Raw genomic sequence first — 20,583 nt, 5'->3', positions numbered from 1 at the left:
GAGGCTGGCCAATTGCAAGATTGGACACTGACTGAGTGACGAGAAACAGCAGGCCGAACAGCGGCGAAATATCAGAGGCGTTGGAAGCGTCCACGCGGGCAAAATGTTTTGGGGGGGGGGGGAGACCTTTTAAACGTACCCAGATGCCCGGCAAGCCTGGGTACCTTAGTACGTACTGTATGTAGCCCTTTTAGGTGCCTAATCCAGTAAGTACTAAGTCGCGGTCGACGTCACAGGCGCGCCACCAATTGTCCTCCCTCCCTTCATCTACGCGTCTCCAGGCACTGGACCCACCTGCACAGCTCGCACAAAGAAGCACCTCGCTCCTTGTACTTGGCAACATCTTCAACCACCACCTGCTACTTAGCCAATCTTGGCTTCATTGAAAGCCTTGCAGTCCTCCAAGTGGCCGCCTGCCCCGCGTATATCTGCCTCCAAGCCGCCTTGGTAGACGATGTCGCGTGTTTAATGACGGCCGACGCGCCCCAATGTCCTCGCCCACGGCTTTCGACGCCAACGCGTCGCGCCCTAGGTCCGGCATCCTGACTCCCTCATCGCAGTGCAGCCTGAACCGTCGCGATGGAGACCAGCGCAGCAGCAGCAGCAGCAGCAGCAGCAGCAGAAGCAGTGCGCAGCAAGGCAGTCTCCCCAAACGGACGGAGACCGCTGCCATGGATCATCTTCTGAAGCCATCCATTGCTGTCAAGGTTCGTTATGCCTGACGGCTTGGCCCTCGTACAACTGCTGACTGGGATGTCGGCAGCCCCATCCTCACAACTTGCACATTCAGCCCCGCGTTCTGCTGCCCTTGATGGTTCTGCCGCGGAAGCATCTCCCATTGGCATACCTTGACTTGGCACCGTCTGACAATGGCATTCCCCAATCGCGGTTCTACGAGTGCCACGTCAAGATCCTCGATCTCGAGAGCCGCGTTGGCTCGGAACCAAGCGTGCTGGTCGCCCGCAATGACCCTACAGGCACCGTATATGCCCTTGAGAGGCAAGAAACCGGACTCTACGTCGTGTGCAAGCTTGGGCCATGGGTAGATCTTGGTGCTTTAGCAGCCAAGGCGACTGCGCTTTCACGGGAGCGGCTCTGGCCGGCACGACCAGAACGAAAGCAAGAGGATGAAATGATAGCTGTCACTACTCCTCAGCTTCACAAAGATCAGAAGAACAAGCGGGCTGCAATCGAGGCCATCCAGTCTCTCGTACGAAAGCGGGCCAGATCCCAATCCGTCTCTACGTTCGACGACGCCACTACCAGGGGCGACTCGGCCACTGCACCTGGAAATGAGCTGCCGTCCCCAGAACTGAAATCGGAACAGCAGATCCAGTCTGGACCTCCTGTGGTCCCACCAACGACGGCAGAAGCTCCAGCGAACTTGAACACGTTGCTGGAACAAGAGCCACAAAACACTGCAAAACACATCTTCGACAGCATTCGTACCCAGTATTTTGATGCGCTATATCGGTCTATGGTACGTGATGCTCCGATGTCTCGTATTACTGGTGCCTGACTAGATGTAGGGATCCCTAGCCTACTTTGCCAAGGGCCCATTGTCTCGCGCGAGATCAGCTTTCCATCTCGACTTGGAATCGAGTTTGGATATGTCGGATCTGATCGAGTTTCTCAAGAGCCTGATTCTCACCACGGTGCAGATTGACAAGAAATATAGGGAGACAATCCCAGAGATCATAAACAAGATGGGCGACCACATCAACAGCTCAGACGAGGGCGGCATGCGCAAGAAGAAGTCCAAGAAGATGAGACTTGGCAAGAATGGCCTCTATCCCATGGAAGAGGATAATGTGCGTAGGTGGTGGGCTTCCAACAAGCCGGAACTGAGCGACGACCAGACCACCTTTTCGGCCGCGCAAATCAAATCGCACGCGTCCCTACTTCGTACACGAGAGACGCAGCTGCAGATGATTCTCATTCTCGAGATTCTAGCCTTGGAGCCTTTGAAGCCCAACGCGGACACGAGCGATGCCTGTCTACCTACGCTACCTGGGACCGACCCCAATGCGGAGCTTCCAGAGATGGCTCCCCCGCCAAAGAAGCGCAACAAACACAATCTGCCAATGTTAATAGACGTCCATGCGGACCGGCTCACCATCTGGCAGTCAACGTCTTTCGATGATATACTCTTACTCGGAGACTCCCAGAGGTCACAAGTCTCCGTCGACGGGCAAAGTCAGATGGCCTCGTCCGAGCCGCTGAAGGATTTCTGCGTCGACGTCATTGTGCCATTGTACGTTCTCTCGTCTTTCTTGAAGACCTAGCTGTTGACCCAAGAAGCTTCTCCGCTCGTTTGCCTGAGCTGTGCGATTCCATTAATCGGAAGCTCGGAGGACCAGTCATCATCTCGCCGCCAAAGCCGAAATCAACCACGCGTTCGAGCAAACGCGAGCAGCAAAGGCCGGGAGCAGCGGCCAAGCGTCCAGCGGCTGTCAGCAACCCCCGAAGGACGTTGCAGCGCGCTCTGTCTACCGATCAACAGCACCGCCGAAGTGTCTCGCGAGGCCCGAGCAACGCCATAGCGCTCCTGCGCTCTGCAACATCGACTGCCGTTCCGGGCGTGAAACGCGAGGGCAGCGAGCCTGCCCCTTTGAAATCGATTTCTAGCGGGGCACTGAATCAGACTAGGCAGCAACGACCATCAGTCCTCCGAAGCAGTAGCATGACCAATCTGCAAGAGAACAAAGCTGACAAGAAGGCACTGGTTGAGGCGGAGTTAAAAGACGCCATTTCAGCCTTAAGGAAACCGAATCGAGGGATCGTCGGGAAGGCCATGGCTGAGGCCGATGAGCGGCGCGCTCTGACAGGCTCTTCCGCTAAAAGTAAGTTTCACGGTGCCCCGAGTTCATCGACTCTGTCTAACATGCGTGTTAGAAGTCAAGAAGGCATCTCGGGCTCTCGGCTCGACTATCGTCAAGGCAACACCGGCCAATAATCGCTTCTGGGACGCCCTGGCAGCGAAACGCGAAACAAGTGCGGAGTGCGTTTACAAATATGATGAGCTGATACCCCCGTCCAGCGCTGGCCCTTTGGTACCATCCACCGCTTCCTCAATGGGACACAGAGACGCATGCATTGGTAGCACGTCGCCGGCGATGGAGCTGGTAGGAGGGACGCCTGTTCGACCAACTTCACAACCGAGCTTCAGACGGCGGCCGGCCAACGAGGAGCCAGCCATTCCCCCATCCTCGCCGTTAATTGAAAGGAAGGCAACTAACGCCGATGTACCTTCGATGGCGACTGGTACGACCGGATCACACGAAAGACTGGGCTTCTCAACGCCGCGAAGGAGCCAGGTGTTGTCAACGCCGATCAAAAGAAGCGCTCTAGACCCCCAAGCAATCACTGAGAGCCCTGGGCCAGAATTTCGGTCCCAGAAGAATGTCTCCATATATCAACGACTTGGATGGGATGATGACTTTGATGACCTGTAACGCATTGGCACGGCACGGCATAAGAGGAGATATGTTGGCGTTCTGTTGTTTCACCGGCAAGGGTATGATGGCACGCGACGGGATATTGGCATTGACCTGGCGCATGTACCATGGGAGCGAGCGATTAAACTGCATGGGTATACGAGTAGCTCATATATAAGCATAGCCCTGTTTCACTGGGTTGCCCACGACCCACAGGACTCTTGGCTACATATTTGAAGATTCAGGTTCAGGCTGCTGCTGGTTCGACCAACATGGTGGGCAAGTCTCTGATATCAACGTGCTCCTGAGAGCCTAGGTCCACGACCCGTATAGCGTCAACGGCTACAACACCCTCTCTGAGTGCGAGAAACTGCAGCTCAACGACATGGCACGCCCCAGGAGCCAAGGGACCTACCCGAGTATCACTACTAAGACACACAAGATCGATGGTGTCGACCACCGAGCTCTTTTGCATAGCATGCAAGACGTTTTCGTCCAGCACCGCATCGGCAACCTCCTTCTCTCCTTGGCGTCTGGATGCGGTAGAAGGCGGTCGAACAGGCCTCGAATCATTGCGCCGCCGTTTCGGAATCGCGACCAGGGCGAGCTTACGCGGTGGTCGGGATGTCTTTTCGGCGGTTCTGTTGACAACGTAGACGGCCCAGGAAAATATGTCGCCAGCGCGCACGGGTTCGCTGGGTCCTGTGAATGACATGGTTATGCCAAGATCAGGAAGAGACGCCTCGGTGCGTGTGGTGGACGCTTCGAGGGCAGGGAGGGCATCGGGTTGGGTGACAGAGGGAGACTTCAGGGGTGTCATGACTGTTCCACTGCCAATGGAGAGCTGCGCTGGACGATGGGAACGCTGAATGCCCGTCTCAGCGGCCGGGCCAAAGTTGGGGTTGACGGGGACAGTGAAGTCGAGGGTGGTGCTCCAGGCCATGGACAGGCGAGGAACGCAAAGCCCTGGCTCAACTAGCACAGAGGCGGATATTGAGATGTCGAGGGCGCCGGTGACGGGCTTGGGGGCGGATTCGATATGATGCGGCTTTATATGGTAGAGGAAGGTGATGTGGTCGTGAGCTACGCAGCTCAGGGGCAGCTTCATTGCGGTGCTGTCGCTCAGGCTCACGACGGTGCCGTCAGGCGTTTCCAGCTTGATCTCGTCCAGGAGTGCCTCACAGTCAAAGTTGGGCGTGAAGTCGACCTCCAACAGTGCCACCACGGCGGAGCTCAACGGCACCGTACTGGGGCGTGAGAAGCGTATCCTCGTGTGTATGACGGGGGATATGCTGAGCTTGAGCTGCGGCAGCGAGCGCACATGGGTCATGAGGTCCTGCTGCCTCGTCACGGGCGCCACGCGAGACACGCGCAGAGCCGACAGCCGGGGCGTCACGCCCTTGAGCGCGGGATCACCAGCGAAGGATTCCAGGAGGTTGAAACTCATCGGGAGGCCGCTCTGCAGATAGCCCGTGCCACGCGCACTGAGCTCGCCCGCGACTTCGGGCTTGATACTCGCTGATGCCGAGAAGACAACGGACGGTCGATGAGGGCGCATCCGTGGGCGGGCGAGGAAGACGGGCATTTTCCACATTGCGTACGCATGCTTCTCCGGTGCGCCGTCATCGGAGACGCCATGCTCCTCGGCAGCGATAAAGGCGTCATCTACGTCCGCAACGTGGCCGGTAAAGATGGACTCTGCGGCAGGTGGTGACTCCCGCCCCGGGGCGCTGGTATTGACGATCTGTACGTCTAGAGAGACCACGAGCCTGTGGACTTGCGCAGCAAGTTCTTCTTCGCCCAGAATGGGGCACTTGAGAATGAGCAGAACGGTCACCGTCTCATCTGCCAGGCATGGTCAGCATACAGGGGGGGCGTGCTCCCATGAAAAGTCTCGAGGCGGTCTCACCAAAGTAGAGAGCATCCCGCGCCTTCATAGACTCAAGTATAGGTTTGCCCAGCTTATGTGCTTCCTCCACGACTGAGTCGAGATCCAAGTCCGTCTTGCGGGGTATCATGTAGCTCAGATAGGAGTTGTCAACGAAGCTCAAGGCCGGCTCTTGTGCTTCGCTCGCGCTTGTGAGGTCCTCTGGTCCTGCGACCGCATCGTTGTCCGACATGTTGTTCCTCTTTCTCAGCACGTGCTAAGAGATGATCCCAAAGAGGTTCCAGGTCGAGAGGCGGCGGGCCACGGCTCATCAAAGGGTGGTGGTGAAGACAGTAGGTAATTTAGTACTTGTCAGATCCATGTTGGGTCTCGGGTGCTGGCAATGGGGACCACTGGGGCGCAGAAAGGGGCCCCACTGAGTCTGGGAGTGACCGCCCGCCAGCTGCGCGCCCTCTGGTAGCTCCACTTTTCCATCGGCCTGGTCCGTGCACACTGGGATCGAGTATTTTCTGAACGAACCCACGCGCGTCGACCGAGCGTGAAGCAAAGTCCCGTCATCATCGCTCGAACTGGCTCGCACTCGTTCCGCTCTCGACATCCTCTTGCAGCCAAGGACGTCACGATCGCGACGCTGAAGCTGAGGCCTGTCTTTCTCGCCGGGGCCAAGCAGCCTCGTGCGTGCTAGAGAAAGTCCGTCCTTTGCAAACACCAGCCGTTGCGATGAGCGGCTTCCAAGGCGGTTTCGGCGCGCCGCCAGCCTCTCTATGGCAAGAGCACCATACTCCCGATGGCCGGGCCTACTACTACAATGCAGCCACCAAGGTGACGCAGTGGACGAAGCCGGAGGAGTTCATGAGTCCTTCCGAGGTGAGCACACCCAGAGATCCAGAAGTCACACCCATCGCGAGAGTGCGTCATGCTGATGGATTCGCAGAGGGCGCTTGTGAACCAACCCTGGAAGGAATACACGGCAGAGGGCGGCCGAAAATACTGGTACAATACCGAGACGAAGCAGAGTTCGTGGGATATGCCTGATGTCTACCGCAACGCCATGGCGGGCACCGACAGCCGAGGCTCCTACGCCGCGTCGCCATCCCAGAGTCAGGCTCCCTCGCAGGGACAAGGGCAGGGTCACCACCGTCAGGGCCACCGCGATCAAGGACGTGGTGGCCGCGAGTTGCGCGACGCACAGCCTGACAGCCGCCAGCTTTCCCGATCATTTGTTCCCGCCGCTGACTCCGGTCCCGAATATGCAACCAAGGAAGAGGCCACGACCGCCTTCATCAAGGCCCTCAAACGCAACGGGGTGCAGGCCGACTGGACATGGGATCATACGCTGGAAACTGTCTCCAAGGACCCACAGTTCAAAGCGATCAAGAACCCCAGGGCCAGGAAGGAGGCCTTTACCAAGTACTGCCAGGACATGGTGCTGCAAGAAAGGGAACGCGTTCAGGAGCGTTTCGCCAAGCTCCGTGCCGACTTCGAAACGATGCTCAAACGACACCCCGACATCACGCACAACACTCGATGGGCGACTGCCCGTCCCATAGTCGAAGGAGAGACCATTTTCCGCTCAACTGATGACGAGGACGAGCGCATCAAGCTTTTTTACGAGTACACTGCCGGCCTTAAAAAAGCTCATGAGGAACGGCAGCGGGCACAGCGCAAGGCGGCGCTTGACGGCCTTAGGGATTTGTTCCCCAAGCTCAGCATCACGGCGTACACCACTTGGGCTGACGGTCGTGACATCCTCACCGATGCCACCGAGAGCGATCCCAAATATACGGTTCTCAGTATGAGCGAGACTATGGCCAAGTTTCAGGACCACATCAAGTCTCTTGAACGCTCTTTGAACGAGAAGAAGCAGCTGGAAAAGAAAATGCGATTTCGTCGAGAGCGCCGCAACCGGGATGCTTTCCGGTCCTTGCTTTCCGGTTTGCGTCGTGAGGGTCGGATCAAGGCTGGTACCAAATGGCGCGACATCTACCCGGCTCTCGAGACGGACGAGCGCTACCTCAACATGCTGAACCAAGAAGGTCCTACACCCGTCATCATGTTTTGGGACGTGCTTGCGGAAGAAGAAAGGGCGCTGCGAGGGCCACGTACCGATGTCCTTGACGTTCTTGAGGCAAGTTTGAGCTTCATTGTGCCAACGGTGCCTTGTCATGTGGCAGTACTAACTCGGCTGGTTTAGGACAAGCGATTTGAGGTCACGGCCAACACGACTCTGGACGAGTTCATGTCCATCGTGAAGGATGACCGCCGCACCGCTCGCATCGAGACTGCTACTCTCGAGCTGATTTTTGAACGAGTGAGCCCTTCCCTTTCTTACTACAGATTGAACAGCGTCCTGAGATTTTCGCCCCAGCTTCAAGAAAAACGGGCTGCTAGGCGCGACGATGACAGGCATTCCGACCGTCATTTGCGCCACGCTGTGGACAGTTTCCGCTCCGCTTTGAAACGCCTCGAGCCTCCTATTGTACCAGGAGATACTTATGATCATGTGCGCCCCCGTTTAGCCAAAATGCCAGAGTTCCAGGCCATCACTTTTGAAGAGGCTGCCAAGTCTGCTTTTGAGCGGCACATGCGCCGCCTAAAAGAAAAGGCCGACGAAGAATCTGGACGGGCTCACCGACGAAGCAGCTTCGTTTCCAGTGAACGGGACGCGCCTCGTCGGGCCAGGGACCGATCGCGTGGTGAGAGATCGCATCGCGGCGGCCGTCCGTCTCGTCGCAGCCGGAGCCCCGAGCAAGACCCTTATGAAGCAGATCGGCGACGAGCCATTGCGGAGCGGGAGCGCAACCATCGAAAATCAACGTTGGCGGAGGGTGTGCTCACAGGCGACCGCGGTCGGCTTAGCCCGCCTCCGCGACGTGATCGAGAGCGTGAACGTGAACGTGAACGTGAGCGAGAAAGGGATCGTGACCGGGATAGGGATCGCGACCGTGACCGAGACCGCGACCGTGAAAGAGATCGCGATCACCGCGAGAGAGATCGCGACTACGACAGATATACCCGATCCCGCCGAAGCGAGGACGGCCACTACACGCGAGAGAGAGACCGCAGAGAGCGGGACGACGATCGTGAGCGTCCACTTCGACGTCCCCTCGACACACGCTCGGTAGACGAGCTCAACTACGGTGACGAACCTCAGGCTGGTTCTTCAGGCTCTCGACGCCGACGCCCTAACGATGAGGAGGGGCCTGACCGCAGAGATTCTAGGGACTCAAAGGTGCATTTGCGGCGACCCTCGCTCTGCTAGGAAGTTATTTTTGGCTAACAAAATGGCGATAGAGAGTTAAAACTGAGCAGTCGCAAGAGGCCACGCCTCGGCGTGATGTACGCCAGCGCAACGCAACTCCTTCCGCCGGGGAGGCAAGAGACGCCAGAAGCGGCAGCGAGGAAGGAGAGATTGAGGAGTAAATTCGAATTGCAACGCTAGCAGATACCATTCTGTGGCAAGCAACGGACTCTCATGTGCTGTGTGAGCTGGCAATGAATCGTGGGCCTACAGAATGGCATAACGTAATTGTGGGACAGTTACCAAGGGGTTTTGGGTGGCGACTGCTGCCCAAGTGCCAAGCATGAAGGGGCAGCCAGGCACGAACGTGAGACCTTCAGAGATAAGATGGCATTTGGTTTTTGTCAGAATTACATCATGAAGAGACCATCAGGTGCAGCAGTGGTGAACGGCCGTCATGTGAAGGCCTCCACTGAACGAGAGCTACGTGTTATTGTAGCTACCACGCGAGCGAGAACTGTGGCCGATTTACAACGATCCGTGCATTCAAGTATCTGAGAAAAATGGTAGACTATAAGCTCTCTATGCGCTTCCCGCGAGGATAGGAAGCTGACGGCAGTCATCCTGCTTCATCCATTGCCCCTCAATCTGCGAAATGGCTGGCGACTCTATCGTCGCCCAATACGTCCGCTCGTGAACGTCTCCGCAGCGGAGTGCTGCGCGGAAATAGACCGGGCGCACGTCCGAGTGTCTATGACCCTCACAGTGACCACCATTTCGCAGGACCAGGCAACAGGGGATAGACTGCCGTCTCCATTGTTACTCATCTGGATCATCGTCCTCGCCGGCGCCGTCTTCCTGCGGTCCCTTTTCCAGGCCTTGGCCAGGACTGTGCTTCTCTACCGAAGCTTTATTTTGAACGCCGGATGATGCATTGTGACTCGAGAAAGGGGTATCATGCTCGTTTGTGCCCTTTTCAGGAGCTCTTGTCTGGCGCCTCCTCTAGGAAGAACTGCAGAAAGGTCAGGGAACTGCTCTCAAGGCACACACGCACGGGAAGGGGAAAGGGCTTACGAAGTTGCCGCTCATCTTTTGCTCCTGGTCAAGCTGAGAACCCAGCTTGTTGATGCGAGGACGGTAGTTGGTCGGGTCGCGACGGAAAGTGACGTTCAAGTTCTTCAGGAAGGTGTTGCATCCAGTGAGGAGCGACTCAGGCTTGTTGGCGTGGGCATCAATACCTGGCTTGCCGTCGAAAACGATGACGCGGTCAGCGAGGTAAGTGGCCATGATGAAGTCGTGCTCGACCACGAATGCGGTCTTCTTGGAGTGCATGATGAAACGCTTGATGACACGAGACGCGATGATACGTTGCTCGGAGTCGAGGTAGGCCGACGGCTCGTCAATGAGGTAAATGTCGGCGGGCATACCGAGAGACAGAACGATGGCAACGCGCTGTAATTCACCACCAGACAAGTTCTTGACTTCCTGGTCGATGAAGTCCTCAAGTTTGAGGGGCTTGACCACATCGGTCTGGAACTGCGGAGACAAAAACGCTTGCTTAATCTTCTTGAAGAAGAGCTGGCGAACAGTTCCGTCAAACTTGGGGGTAATGGTCTGCGGCTTCATGCTGATCCTCATATCCGGAACGCCAGCCTTGCTGTCGGGCTTAAGAGCTCCAGCCAGCAAACGGCAGAAAGTCGTCTTACCCGTACCGTTCTCTCCCATCATGACAATGATCTCAGAGTCGGTGAATTCGCCGGCATCGACACGAAGCCTGAAATTGCCGAGGGTCTTCTCCAGCTTGGGATAGTTGAATGCACGAGAGCGGTCAATAGCGAACTCATCCGTGCCCTCGGCGATGCGGAACGTCAGAGACTCTTCGCGGAACCGGAGGTTCTCCGTCGGGATGTGGCCGTCCAAGAAGATGTTGATGCCTTCGCGGACCGAGTAAGGCATTGTCACCACACCATAGATAGCGGGCCGGCCGTAGAGAACGCAGACGTAGTCGGAAAGGTAGTCCAAAACAGACAGGTCGTGCTCGACGACGATGACGTAGTCATCGTCTCGGAGCAGAGACCGGATCATTTGGGCAGCACTCAGTCTCTGCTTGACATCCAAGTATGACGAGGGCTCGTCGAACATGTAAACGTCGGCCTTTTGAACACACACAGTGCCAATGGCAAACCGCTGGAGCTCACCGCCAGAGAGAAGGGTGATATCTCGGTCCATAATGTGCCCGAGCTCCAGAACATCAACGACTTCGTTAGTGTTGCCAAGAGAAGCTCGGCTCTCAATGAGAGCACGCACACTCTTTTCTGGGCCTCGGACTGCCTTCGGGATCTGGTCGACATACTGGGGCTTGACGACAGCCTTCAGATCATCTTCCAGGAGCTTGGTAAAGTAGTCTGTGCGCACTTGTAAGCACATCTTGCATTGATTCACAAGCAGGACAGCTTGACAAACTTTGCAGCTCAGAACCGCGGAAGTGCTTAATGACGTCTTCCCAGTCCGGAGGGTTATCGTGACGGCCCAGGTTGGGCTTGAGCTTGCCGCTGAGGATCTTCAACGCGGTACTCTTTCCAATACCGTTCGTTCCCACCAGACCTAGGACCTGACCAGGGCGCGGCATGGGTAGGCGGTGGAGCTTGAAGCTGTTGGGGCCATAGCGATGGGTCACCTGGCTCTCGAGGTTGGTGGGCAGGTTGATGATGGTGATGGCGTCGAAGGGGCATTTCTTGGGGCAAATACCACAGCCGATGCAAAGTGACTCGGAGATGAAGGCCAGTCGAGACTCGGGTGTTACTTCAATGCAAAGCTTGCCGCTGCGAACCACGGGGCAAGACTTTTTGCATTCCTGGCGACACTTGCGAGGGCGACACTGCAGGTAAGTCGGTCAGCATGGCGGGGTCGCAAGGGGCATCGAGGGGCCGGAACTAGGGTTGAGACGACGAACTTTGTCGCTATTGACAATGGCGATACTGGAGGCCTTGATGTCAGCAAAAATTGTTCTTCGACTCGCATGCCTTGGCCAGCGACAAGCCTCGTTCAATCGTCGTCTACGTACCGAGTGAGCTTGTCCGACATGGTGGCGGTGGCTGGCGAAAAAGACAACTGTCCAGGGTAGTCGTAAAGGCTGCGAGTGCGCAAAAAAGACACGTCTTTTGTGCGCGGAGAGACGGATGGCGGAGTAGGCAAGACGAACACCACGCACGTGTGACAGAACCAGGCACGTGAGGCGCTCAGGTTGAAGTCTCGCGGGGACGCAGTGGAGGTTTAAAGGATAGGAAAAGTCGAGGAGTTCTGGTGGTGACGAAGTGGTGTGTGGTCATCAATTTTTCTGTGAATGGTCAGTCCGGCGGGGCAGGGCACCGGTGGCGGGGTCCTGGGGAGTCATGGGCGGTGGGAGCCACAATTCCGTGCGTGTTAGAGCAACAGGTAAAAGCCACACACATTCTACAGCTGCTGAGACATTTGACAGCGTCCGCCCGCTATCTCCTTGACATGGTCGGCCAACCGACCGCGCTTTTCGCGTCGCCCACACTGGGGACAGCCTCTGAGTCTGCGGGGGGAAGGGGGGGCTGTGTCTGCTGAGACGATGCAACACAGGTAAGATGTACTCCGGAGTGCACCGACATGAGGGCCAGGCCTCGAAATCATGGTCTCTCACCTTTGAGGAGACAGGGAGGCCATATACAACATACTAATCCCCCGAATCATGCCCTGTCGAGGGCATTTCTGGGACGGCGTGAACTCCGACCACTTTCAATTTGGGCTCTTATCACCCCAATGTTCTGGCTGGGCTAGTTTTGGTGACACGTTTCTGCCTGAGCTACAGGTAGTCTTCCGAGTGATTAGCGAAGTAGCAAGACAGGACGGCTGTTGACGCTACGGGTAAAGGGGTCCGTCGCGAACTGCAGTGAACACGGAAGCAACATTTCGTGGGACGCCGGTACTCAGTTCGTATTCTAGCTATTGTTCCCGAAACATATGGGGTCGCAGCCGCCCTCCAGTCTCGCCCTGATTCAACAAACTAACGTTATGGCAGTCCACGAACGTTAGTTTCCCGCACGGCAAGCCAGTCATACTTTACTTACAGCAGTACCAGCTCATTACATATTATTAGGTTTCATATATACCTGATAGAAGGACAGTCGCATCATGCGAACGTAAAGGAGGATGCGGCACTTAAAGCTTGGTACCTCGTCTGTTGCGGTGAGTGCTAGAGGACAGGGAAGGAGGGCAGCAGTTTACAGGGCGATCACGTGAGCTGGCCCGCCAGAGCCTGCCCAAGTGCGCCACTATCCTAGACTGATCTGGTCTCGTCAGCGCTGTGTTGGCGCCGAGACCACCAGCCGCGCTGTCGGCCCCGGCCCCCGACCTCAGCCTCCAATTCTTTCCCGCCTTTACCTGATCTCTCTCCACCAGTCCTTTTTTGTGCCATTCCCACACCTGACCCTTCAACACCGTCAACCGCCATCAACGACCCGCGACACAGCGTCGACCTTGCGCCTTCGGAACGATATTCGGCCGTCTTCCAAATGCTGCTTGATGCTTGAGAGTCATTCTTGAATGACTGGTAAGTTACCCTGCTCCAATCCCTCATCAGTGTGCTGCACACGAGCAGCCATATGCTTGTCCGTATCTGCCCCGGCCACCCTCAACACGACGACGCCGAGCATCGCTATATAGCCTCACAAGGTGTTCGTCTGGCGACTTCAACGCGTTTGGTTGATGGAATTGATGGATGTCGATGATACACGCCCACTAGCGTGTTGGTGACGACCACTCTGTTCCTCGAATGACTCCCAATGCCCTCGCCCATCTGCGTCAGCCTCGCCATCGATATAGTCGCGATCTTGCGACAGCAGCCGTCCTCCACGCTAGGGCTTGATATCCGGTATCCAAGGGCACCCATACGCGTCGCGAAAGTCGCTTCACTACCTCGATCCTCCTGCTGTGCCTGTAAACCGGGCGGAACATTTGCTAACGTCGTCTCCTTGTAGCCTGCCGGTTTTGTGGAAGACGCAATGATGTCCTCCCCTATTGAGGGGGCAGCTGTTAATGGACACTTGTCGCCCGCAGGTCACAAGGTATCACAATCACTAGCAGATAACGATAGAAGCGATGGCGAACTCCACGATGCCCAAGACACACCGGCCGACCGCTCCCCTTCATCATTAGTCGAGAACCACATCGGAGATGCTCCAAGTCACTTTCAAGACGACCGTCGCATGTCAGACAGTGAAGAGTCCAGCGCGGGCAATGCGTCAGATGATGGTGACTTCCATATGCAAGATGGCGTCCTGTCTGACCATGATGACGACGTGGACCGGAACCGTGCCAGCTCTGCCGACTCATCTCGGCCATCGAAACGCAAGACCCCATTAGAGGTGGATGACTATATTCAAGCCAACCCCGAACTTTATGGTCTTCGGCGAAGCGTACGTTGCTATTGGTAAATGCCTCATATGCGTCGTTCACGAGGCTGACATTCGCCCCTCCCAGACTCGAGCGAGAGAAACTCGCAAGCTCGTACGTGAAGCACAGTATCAGCTTAATTGGAGTTCACAAAAGTAACACCGTCGCAGGCTGAATCGAGCGATTCCGAATCCGATGTAACACCGTCGAATCGTCGTCAAGTGAAGCGCCGCCGCGTAAACCAATCGCTGTCTTGTAAGTCCATCGACGCGCAATCTCGACCGACCTTTGGCTGACCCCAAAATCCTAGCCTCCAAACGGGGCACACCTGCTCTACAGCCCTCAACGAACGAATCAGACTCAGACTCAGATGTGTATGGCGGTGCACGAGCAAAGAGTCAGCAGAAGAAGGCGAGACTGCAACGCGAGTCGCAGCCAGCCCTGGCATTAGCGGAAAAGAGATGGTCGAACCGCCGCGCCGCACAACAGGTGCAACAGGGTGCATATGAAGAAAGCGATTTCGAGGACGAGGAGGAGCTCGAGGTTGGCGACGAGTTTTATGTGGCCGACTACGTCGACTCGTCACCATACGTCGAGAAAGTCGTCCGTCACCGGCTCCGAGATGGCCTAGAGTTGCAGTTTGACTCGAGCCGGCATGATTTCGAGTATTTCATCAAGTGGCAGGGCAAGTCTCACCTACACGACACGTGGGAAACGATTGAAGACCTTCGCAACGTTCGCGGGTTTCGGAAGGTAGAAAATTACTTCCGCAAGCTAGTTGAACTGGAGTTGGACATGCGCTTTGGCGACGACATCCCGCCGGAGAGCAAAGAACAGTTCTTTCTTGACCGCGAACGAGATGAGGAAGCGTTCGAAGACTACACCAAGGTCGAAAGAATAGTCGCCGTTCGAGACGGCGACGAAGACACCGAGTACTACGTGAAGTGGAAAGGCTTAACATATGAAGAATGCACGTGGGAGCTCGCGTCCGAGATAAGCGCCGAGTTCCAGGACAAGATTGACCAGTTCTTGGATCGCTCTTCCCGATCCTGGCAGTCTGACCGACGGGAAACCAACATCGACACTCGATCGCGGATGACGAAGCTAGAGAAGCAGCCCGACTACATCAAAGGTGGAGAACTTCGGCAATTTCAGTTGAAAGGGCTGAACTTCTTGTGCCTTAACTGGACTCGCGCAAATAACGTTATTCTCGCCGATGAAATGGGTCTGGGGAAAACCGTTCAAACAGTCTCCTTTCTCAGTTGGCTGCGGAATGCTCGGGGGCAGGAAGGGCCCTCGCTTGTCGTCGCGCCCCTGAGTGTCATTCCAGCTTGGTGTGATACATTTAACACTTGGGCACCCGACCTGAACTACGTCGTCTATCTCGGCCCCGAAGACGCACGAAACATCATCAGAGACAATGAGCTCATCGTTGGTGGCAACCCAAAGAAGCCCAAGTTCAATGTCCTGGTGACGTCGTACGAGTTCATTCTGCAGGATTGGCAGTTTTTACAGTCCATCAAATGGCAGACGCTCGCCGTCGACGAGGCTCATCGGCTCAAGAATCGCGATTCCCAGCTGTACAGCCGACTCTTCAGTTTTGGTGTTCCTTGCAAGATTCTCATCACCGGCACCCCTATTCAAAATAACCTGTCAGAACTTTCGGCGCTGCTCGACTTTCTCAACCCCGGAAAAGTCGTTATCGACGAAGATCTGGAGTCTTTGTCTGCTAATGACGCGCAAGAGAAGCTGCAAGACCTCCATGCCTCTATCGCACCGTATATTCTCCGCAGAACCAAAGAGACGGTGGAGTCGGACTTGCCTCCGAAGACAGAGAAAATCATTCGCGTGGAGTTGTCCGATGTTCAACTGGACTACTACAAGAATATCCTGACTAGGAACTATTCTGCACTTTGCGATGCCACCGGCGGCCACAAGAACTCGCTCCTCAACGTCATGATGGAGTTAAAGAAGATCAGCAACCACCCCTACATGTTCCCTGGCGCAGAGGAACGTGTATTGGCTGGCAGTGTCCGCCGTGAGGACCAAATCAAGGGCTTGATTGCCAGCAGCGGCAAGATGATGCTGCTCGACCAACTCCTTACGAAACTCAAGAAAGATGGCCACAGAGTGCTCATTTTTAGCCAAATGGTCAAGATGCTGGATATTCTTGGAGACTACCTGTCATTGAGAGGCTACAAATTCCAGCGGCTAGACGGGACAATCGCTGCTGGTCCTCGGCGCATGGCCATCAACCACTTCAACGCCGAAGACAGCGACGATTTTTGTTTCCTGCTGTCGACTAGGGCCGGTGGGCTCGGCATCAATTTGATGACCGCTGATACGGTTATCATCTTCGATTCTGACTGGAACCCTCAGGCAGACTTGCAGGCAATGGCTAGAGCTCATCGCATCGGCCAGAAGAGGCCTGTCAACATCTATCGACTTGTGTCCAAAGAGACCGTTGAGGAAGAAGTCCTTGAACGAGCTCGTAATAAGCTTCTGTTGGAATACTTGACCATACAGGCTGGTGTGACTGATGATGGCATGGCCAATCTCAAGGAAAAGATGCACGAAAAGGGCCTAAAGACCGACGGTCCGTCCTCATCCGAGGACATTCAGATGGTCCTGAAGATGCGCTCCTCCAAGATGTTTGAGCAGAGTGGCAACCAGGAACGACTTGAGCAGCTCGACATCGACTCAATCCTCGAAAATGCTGAAGTCACCAAGACGAAGGTAGACGACAAGATCAACCTCAGCAGCGGCGGTATCGATTGGGACAACTTCATGCAGGTCACCGATGTCAAGGTAGACGATATCAACCTCGACTGGGACCAGATCATCCCGGCCGAGAAGCTGGCTGAGATCAAAGCCAATGAGGAGAAGCGGAAGAATGAAGAGTATGTCGCCAAATTGGCCGCTGAAAACGCACCTCGCAGAGCTACGATGAAGAGCCGCAATAAGGAAAACGACAGAGCAGACCGCCTGAAGAAACGGCAGCGAGAGCAGCAACAAGAGGAAGAAGAGCAGCGAGCCCTGATGGCCGACCCTAAACGCCCACTGAACGACAAGGAGCAGCGAAACCTCATCAAGGCTTACTTCCGTTTCGGTTCCATAGACGATCGAGGCGACGACATCATCCAGGAGGCCAAGCTCGGCGAGAGGGACCCAGAGTTCGTGAAATCCGTTCTGGAGGACTTCATCAAGGCAGCAAAGGAAGCCATGGAGGATAATAACGTCAAGCTGGCTGAGGAAGAGAAGAAAACGGGCAAGACCTTGACTAAGAAAGACAGAAAGGCCGTTCTGATCGATTTTGGCATGCTGAAGAAAGTCAATGCTGAAACTGCCATCGAGCGACCCCAGCAGCTGCACATTCTAAGGCAGGCTATCCGAAGCCAGCAAGACTGGAGGTCTTTCCGTCTGCCAGATGCCACGAAGGGTGCCAACTATAGCTGCCCTTGGGGGGCCAAGGAAGACGCCATGCTCCTCGTTGGCATAGATAAGCACGGTTTTGGTGCCTGGGTCCAGATCCGAGATGACCCAGAACTGGAGATGTCTGACAAGCTATTCCTCGAAGAGCATAGAGTTGGAAAGAAGGAGGAGCGAACAAAAGCGAACGACAAACTTAAAGCACCGGGCGCAGTCCATCTGGTCCGACGCTCCGAGTACCTCCTCTCTGTTCTGCAGTCGAAGCATTCAGGGGACCGCGTGACTCACAAATCCGCGGAGAGCTATCCCCGCACCAGCAAGAAACACCAGTTGGCGAATGGTCATCGTGGGAGCGGCACCGCATCACCCGCGCCCCACGCCGCCAAGAAGTCACGCGAGCGTGAAAGAGAGCAAAGCCAACGCGATGCAGACCACGCCCGGCCCCGCAGTCATGCGGATGACCGCGGTTCTGCTCGGTTGGACTTCAAGCGTAAACACGCTTCGAACGATGATGGCCGCAGCCCAAAACATCGTCGTGCTGATGATGGCCGGCGCTTGAGCTCACACGGCGAAGACCGTGATCGTCACGAAAAACGGAGGCAGCGCGAAGACGATGAACGTCATCGCGAGAGACAACGACACCGGGATGAACCTCATCAACGCCGTGACGATCGACGGCGAGATGACCACCGCCGGGATGACCATCGCCGGGATGACCATCGCCGAGATGACCATCGCCGGGACGACCATCGCCGAGACGACCACCGCCGAGACGACTACCGCCGAGATGACCATCGCCGAGATGACCGCCTCCAAAACCACCGCGAAAGGGACCGTGAAGCGAGACCACAAGATGAGCGTAGAGCCAGCGCTCTTCGGCGTCTCGACGAATTGCGCCGCATCGGTGACGACAAGGACCAGCGTGACAAGGACAACGACGCCATGATCTGGTTTTTACTGAAGCCGGTTCGTGCAAACTTCGAAAAGATTCTTTCGACAACCAAGGAGAATGTGAAGTCAAGCAAAGAACGGGCAAGCATTTTTGGCTCGGAGTTGGTTGCCATTGGCGGCTTTCTTGATGAGCAGTTTTCGCACTCCGCCGCGAACGAGGCCCTCAAGAACAATTTCTGGTTCGTTCCAAACCGTGGAAGTGTCAATGACATGCACTAATTTGCAATCAGGGACTTTTTGGCCGCCCTCTGGCCCGTGGATGACACAAGCAATAGTGTCACCGGTAAGCGTTTGAGCAATATGTATCGCACATTGCACGCTCGAAATACCGCATCGGGATCTGGCTCTAGTCGGACCAATGGGGCTGGGTCCAGTCGCTGAGTAGTCAATGAGCTTCGAGAGTGCCGCATCAGAAGCGTGGCATCATTTGGACTGTGATTTTTACCTTTGGCATTGTCCTGCATCAGCCGGAGTTTGGCACAACAGGTGGGATTTCTGTTTTTAGGCGCGGAAAATTCGACAACAACATACCCCGATTTGCATGAAAAGACACGAAATGAGTGGGGGACTTGGTTACGACCGGCTTGACGAGGAGGGAAATGGCTGGCCGGCTCGGATGGTCGCGGTCCAAGGGCCACTCCTTCAAAGGAGACCTTCTTGTCTTCGTTGCTTTTACATACATTTGGCATCTCTTCCTTGAAGACTCCGAGTCCTGCTGCACCACGCACCTGGTCGAACCCTCGGCGAGAGGAGAGCTGCCGTCGCAAGTTTCAGGCCATTTCCTCGCAAGGAGGTTGAGGAAGCAATCGTGAGACCACCGAAACGCGGCCGTAGCGCCAATGCTTGAATTGGACCAGTACAGTACCTCAAAGGTTCGCAATGCTGGTCGCGTTAGCACATGTTCGCGAGCCTGGCTCTTTTGCGCGGTAAATAGACTTGTGCAGCATCAAACGTGCACGCATACCGACATATGTTAACTCCTTGGAAACTGCCTCGGGGGCTTCTACGTTTGACCCGTTCGATGTGACTGAGCTTTGGCCCCACTCAAGCGCAACGAGCCATGAATGAACTACTCGCAGGGGGCCTCATCAATCGCGGTCGAGAAATCTCTAACGTACATACTCGGTCAAATTGTCAGGAAAATGGCAGCCGCGAATTGGCAGTACGAATTGGACGTGGCACGAGGTGCCGTCCTTCGCGCGGCCAAGCTGACGAAAAAGATGCTCGCCACTGTCAGTGAGGTCTCCAAGGCAGACTCGTCGCCTGTCACAGTCGCAGACTTTGCAGCTCAGGCACTCATCATTAGCATCCTTCACGAGCTGTTCCCGGACGATTCATTTGTCGGCGAGGAGGACGCCGGGGTCTTGCGGCGAGAAGCTGGATTGAGGGAGCGTGTGTACGAGATCTTCTCTGCCGCTCGGGAAGAGGTGACGACGACGGCCCAGGATGAGGCGCAGCGGTACACGGTGGACCAGATGCTCGACTTCATCGACATGGGCGGGTGCGGTCAGGGCGGCGCCCATGGACGCTTCTGGGTCATGGACCCTGTGGATGGGACAGCGACGTTTCTGCGCGGCGAGCAGTATGCCGTGTCGCTCGCGCTGATCGAGGACGGCAAGGAGGTGCTCGGCGTCATCGCCTGCCCCAACCTCAAGCTCGACGACACCGGCCGGATCCGCGAGTCCAGTGTTGACAAAGTTGGCCTGGGCATCATACTCTCCGCCGTCAAGGGCCAAGGTGCCACCGTCACTGCCCTGCCGTCCGCCCAAGCCAGGACGCTGCCGGAGCCCGTTCCGCTGGAGCCGCTGCAGCCGCCGGCCGAGGTCGCCCGCGCGCACATTGTCGACTGCTCGCTCAACCCGACCGCCAGCCGGGCCAAGATGCAAGAAGTGGCGAATCGCCTGGGCGCCAGCTTCCCCGGCACGGACGTGTGGTCATCGCACATCAGGTACGCGGCGCTGGTTGTCGGGGGCGGCGACATCCTCATCCGCATTCCTTCTGCGCCGGGCAGCACCACCTGCATATGGGACCACGCCGGCGCGCAGCTCATCTTCAAGGAGTTGGGGGGCAAGGTGACCGATCTCGACGGGCGTCCCGTTGACTTCAGTGCAGGAAGGCACTTGAGCAACAACAGGGGCCTACTATCGGCTAGGAAAGATATACACGCGAAAGTTTTGGCTGTTGTGCAAGAGCTGTTGTCGGTCAACTAATCGTCCGAG

The 20,583-nt window shown here is 56.2% G+C and overlaps 6 protein-coding genes across 7 annotated transcripts; 4 read left to right on the top strand and 2 right to left on the bottom strand.

Annotated features, from left to right (window-relative positions):
- Positions 1-306: 306 nt before the first annotated feature.
- JDV02_001180 (uncharacterized protein) lies at positions 307-4,206 on the top strand. The gene is made up of 5 exons (XM_047982083.1): positions 307-707; positions 764-1,480; positions 1,530-2,254; positions 2,302-2,843; positions 2,896-4,206. The coding sequence occupies exons 1-5, from the start codon at positions 489-491 to the stop codon at positions 3,453-3,455; spliced, it is 2,763 nt and encodes a 920-aa protein (XP_047838044.1). The 5' UTR covers positions 307-488; the 3' UTR covers positions 3,456-4,206.
- Positions 3,587-5,649, bottom strand: JDV02_001179 (uncharacterized protein). Its single transcript, XM_047982082.1, has 2 exons — positions 5,347-5,649; positions 3,587-5,282 (listed from the first exon to the last, which is right to left on the bottom strand). Exons 1-2 carry the CDS (start codon positions 5,555-5,557, stop codon positions 3,685-3,687), a joined length of 1,809 nt encoding a protein of 602 aa, XP_047838043.1. The 5' UTR covers positions 5,558-5,649; the 3' UTR covers positions 3,587-3,684.
- A 196-nt stretch (positions 5,650-5,845) lies between these two features.
- Positions 5,846-9,092, top strand: PRP40 (U1 snRNP protein). Its single transcript, XM_047982081.1, has 5 exons — positions 5,846-6,192; positions 6,260-7,453; positions 7,520-7,636; positions 7,694-8,557; positions 8,620-9,092. The coding sequence occupies exons 1-5, from the start codon at positions 6,046-6,048 to the stop codon at positions 8,746-8,748; spliced, it is 2,451 nt and encodes an 816-aa protein (XP_047838042.1). The 5' UTR covers positions 5,846-6,045; the 3' UTR covers positions 8,749-9,092.
- On the bottom strand, positions 9,037-11,850 carry RLI1 (Fe-S cluster-binding ribosome biosynthesis protein). Of its 2 annotated transcripts, XM_047982079.1 has the most exons (5): positions 11,631-11,850; positions 11,520-11,544; positions 11,030-11,444; positions 9,641-10,971; positions 9,037-9,578 (listed from the first exon to the last, which is right to left on the bottom strand). In XM_047982079.1, exons 1-5 carry the CDS (start codon positions 11,648-11,650, stop codon positions 9,543-9,545), a joined length of 1,827 nt encoding a protein of 608 aa, XP_047838040.1. In that variant the 5' UTR covers positions 11,651-11,850; the 3' UTR covers positions 9,037-9,542. The 2 variants fall into 2 exon arrangements, with proteins under 2 accessions (XP_047838040.1, XP_047838041.1); XM_047982080.1 differs by having other exon boundaries at positions 9,641-11,444.
- Positions 11,851-13,593: 1,743 nt separating this feature from the next.
- On the top strand, positions 13,594-18,583 carry hrp3 (DNA helicase; the record flags this gene model as incomplete). The annotated part of the gene is made up of 4 exons (XM_047982078.1): positions 13,594-14,007; positions 14,072-14,098; positions 14,155-14,239; positions 14,295-18,583. 4 exons carry the CDS (start codon positions 13,594-13,596, stop codon positions 18,581-18,583), a joined length of 4,815 nt encoding a protein of 1,604 aa, XP_047838039.1.
- A 923-nt stretch (positions 18,584-19,506) lies between these two features.
- Positions 19,507-20,574, top strand: JDV02_001175 (3'(2'),5'-bisphosphate nucleotidase; the record flags this gene model as incomplete). Its single annotated transcript, XM_047982077.1, has 1 exon — positions 19,507-20,574. One exon carries the CDS (start codon positions 19,507-19,509, stop codon positions 20,572-20,574), a length of 1,068 nt encoding a protein of 355 aa, XP_047838038.1.
- Positions 20,575-20,583: the final 9 nt, after the last annotated feature.

Source organism: Purpureocillium takamizusanense, chromosome 1 (assembly GCF_022605165.1).
Source record: "Purpureocillium takamizusanense chromosome 1, complete sequence".
Lineage (NCBI taxonomy): Eukaryota > Fungi > Ascomycota > Sordariomycetes > Hypocreales > Ophiocordycipitaceae > Purpureocillium > Purpureocillium takamizusanense.
This window is presented reverse-complemented; position numbering and strand designations above follow the sequence as displayed.

Coding starts and splice junctions, on each gene's coding strand:
- JDV02_001180 (XM_047982083.1), top strand. CDS start 489: ATGTCCTCGCCCACGGCTTTCGACGCCAACGCGTCGCGCCCTAGGTCC. Junction 2,255..2,301: donor GTCGACGTCATTGTGCCATT/GTACGTTCTCTC, acceptor TGACCCAAGAAG/CTTCTCCGCTCGTTTGCCTG. Junction 2,844..2,895: donor GACAGGCTCTTCCGCTAAAA/GTAAGTTTCACG, acceptor CATGCGTGTTAG/AAGTCAAGAAGGCATCTCGG.
- JDV02_001179 (XM_047982082.1), bottom strand. CDS start 5,557: ATGTCGGACAACGATGCGGTCGCAGGACCAGAGGACCTCACAAGCGCG. Junction 5,283..5,346: donor GCGGGATGCTCTCTACTTTG/GTGAGACCGCCT, acceptor CATGCCTGGCAG/ATGAGACGGTGACCGTTCTG.
- RLI1 (XM_047982079.1), bottom strand. CDS start 11,650: ATGTCGGACAAGCTCACTCG. Junction 11,445..11,519: donor CCATTGTCAATAGCGACAAA/GTTCGTCGTCTC, acceptor ACTTACCTGCAG/TGTCGCCCTCGCAAGTGTCG. Junction 9,579..9,640: donor AAAAGATGAGCGGCAACTTC/GTAAGCCCTTTC, acceptor ACCTTTCTGCAG/TTCTTCCTAGAGGAGGCGCC.
- PRP40 (XM_047982081.1), top strand. CDS start 6,046: ATGAGCGGCTTCCAAGGCGGTTTCGGCGCGCCGCCAGCCTCTCTATGG. Junction 7,637..7,693: donor TCGAGCTGATTTTTGAACGA/GTGAGCCCTTCC, acceptor TTTTCGCCCCAG/CTTCAAGAAAAACGGGCTGC. Junction 8,558..8,619: donor GAGATTCTAGGGACTCAAAG/GTGCATTTGCGG, acceptor AAATGGCGATAG/AGAGTTAAAACTGAGCAGTC.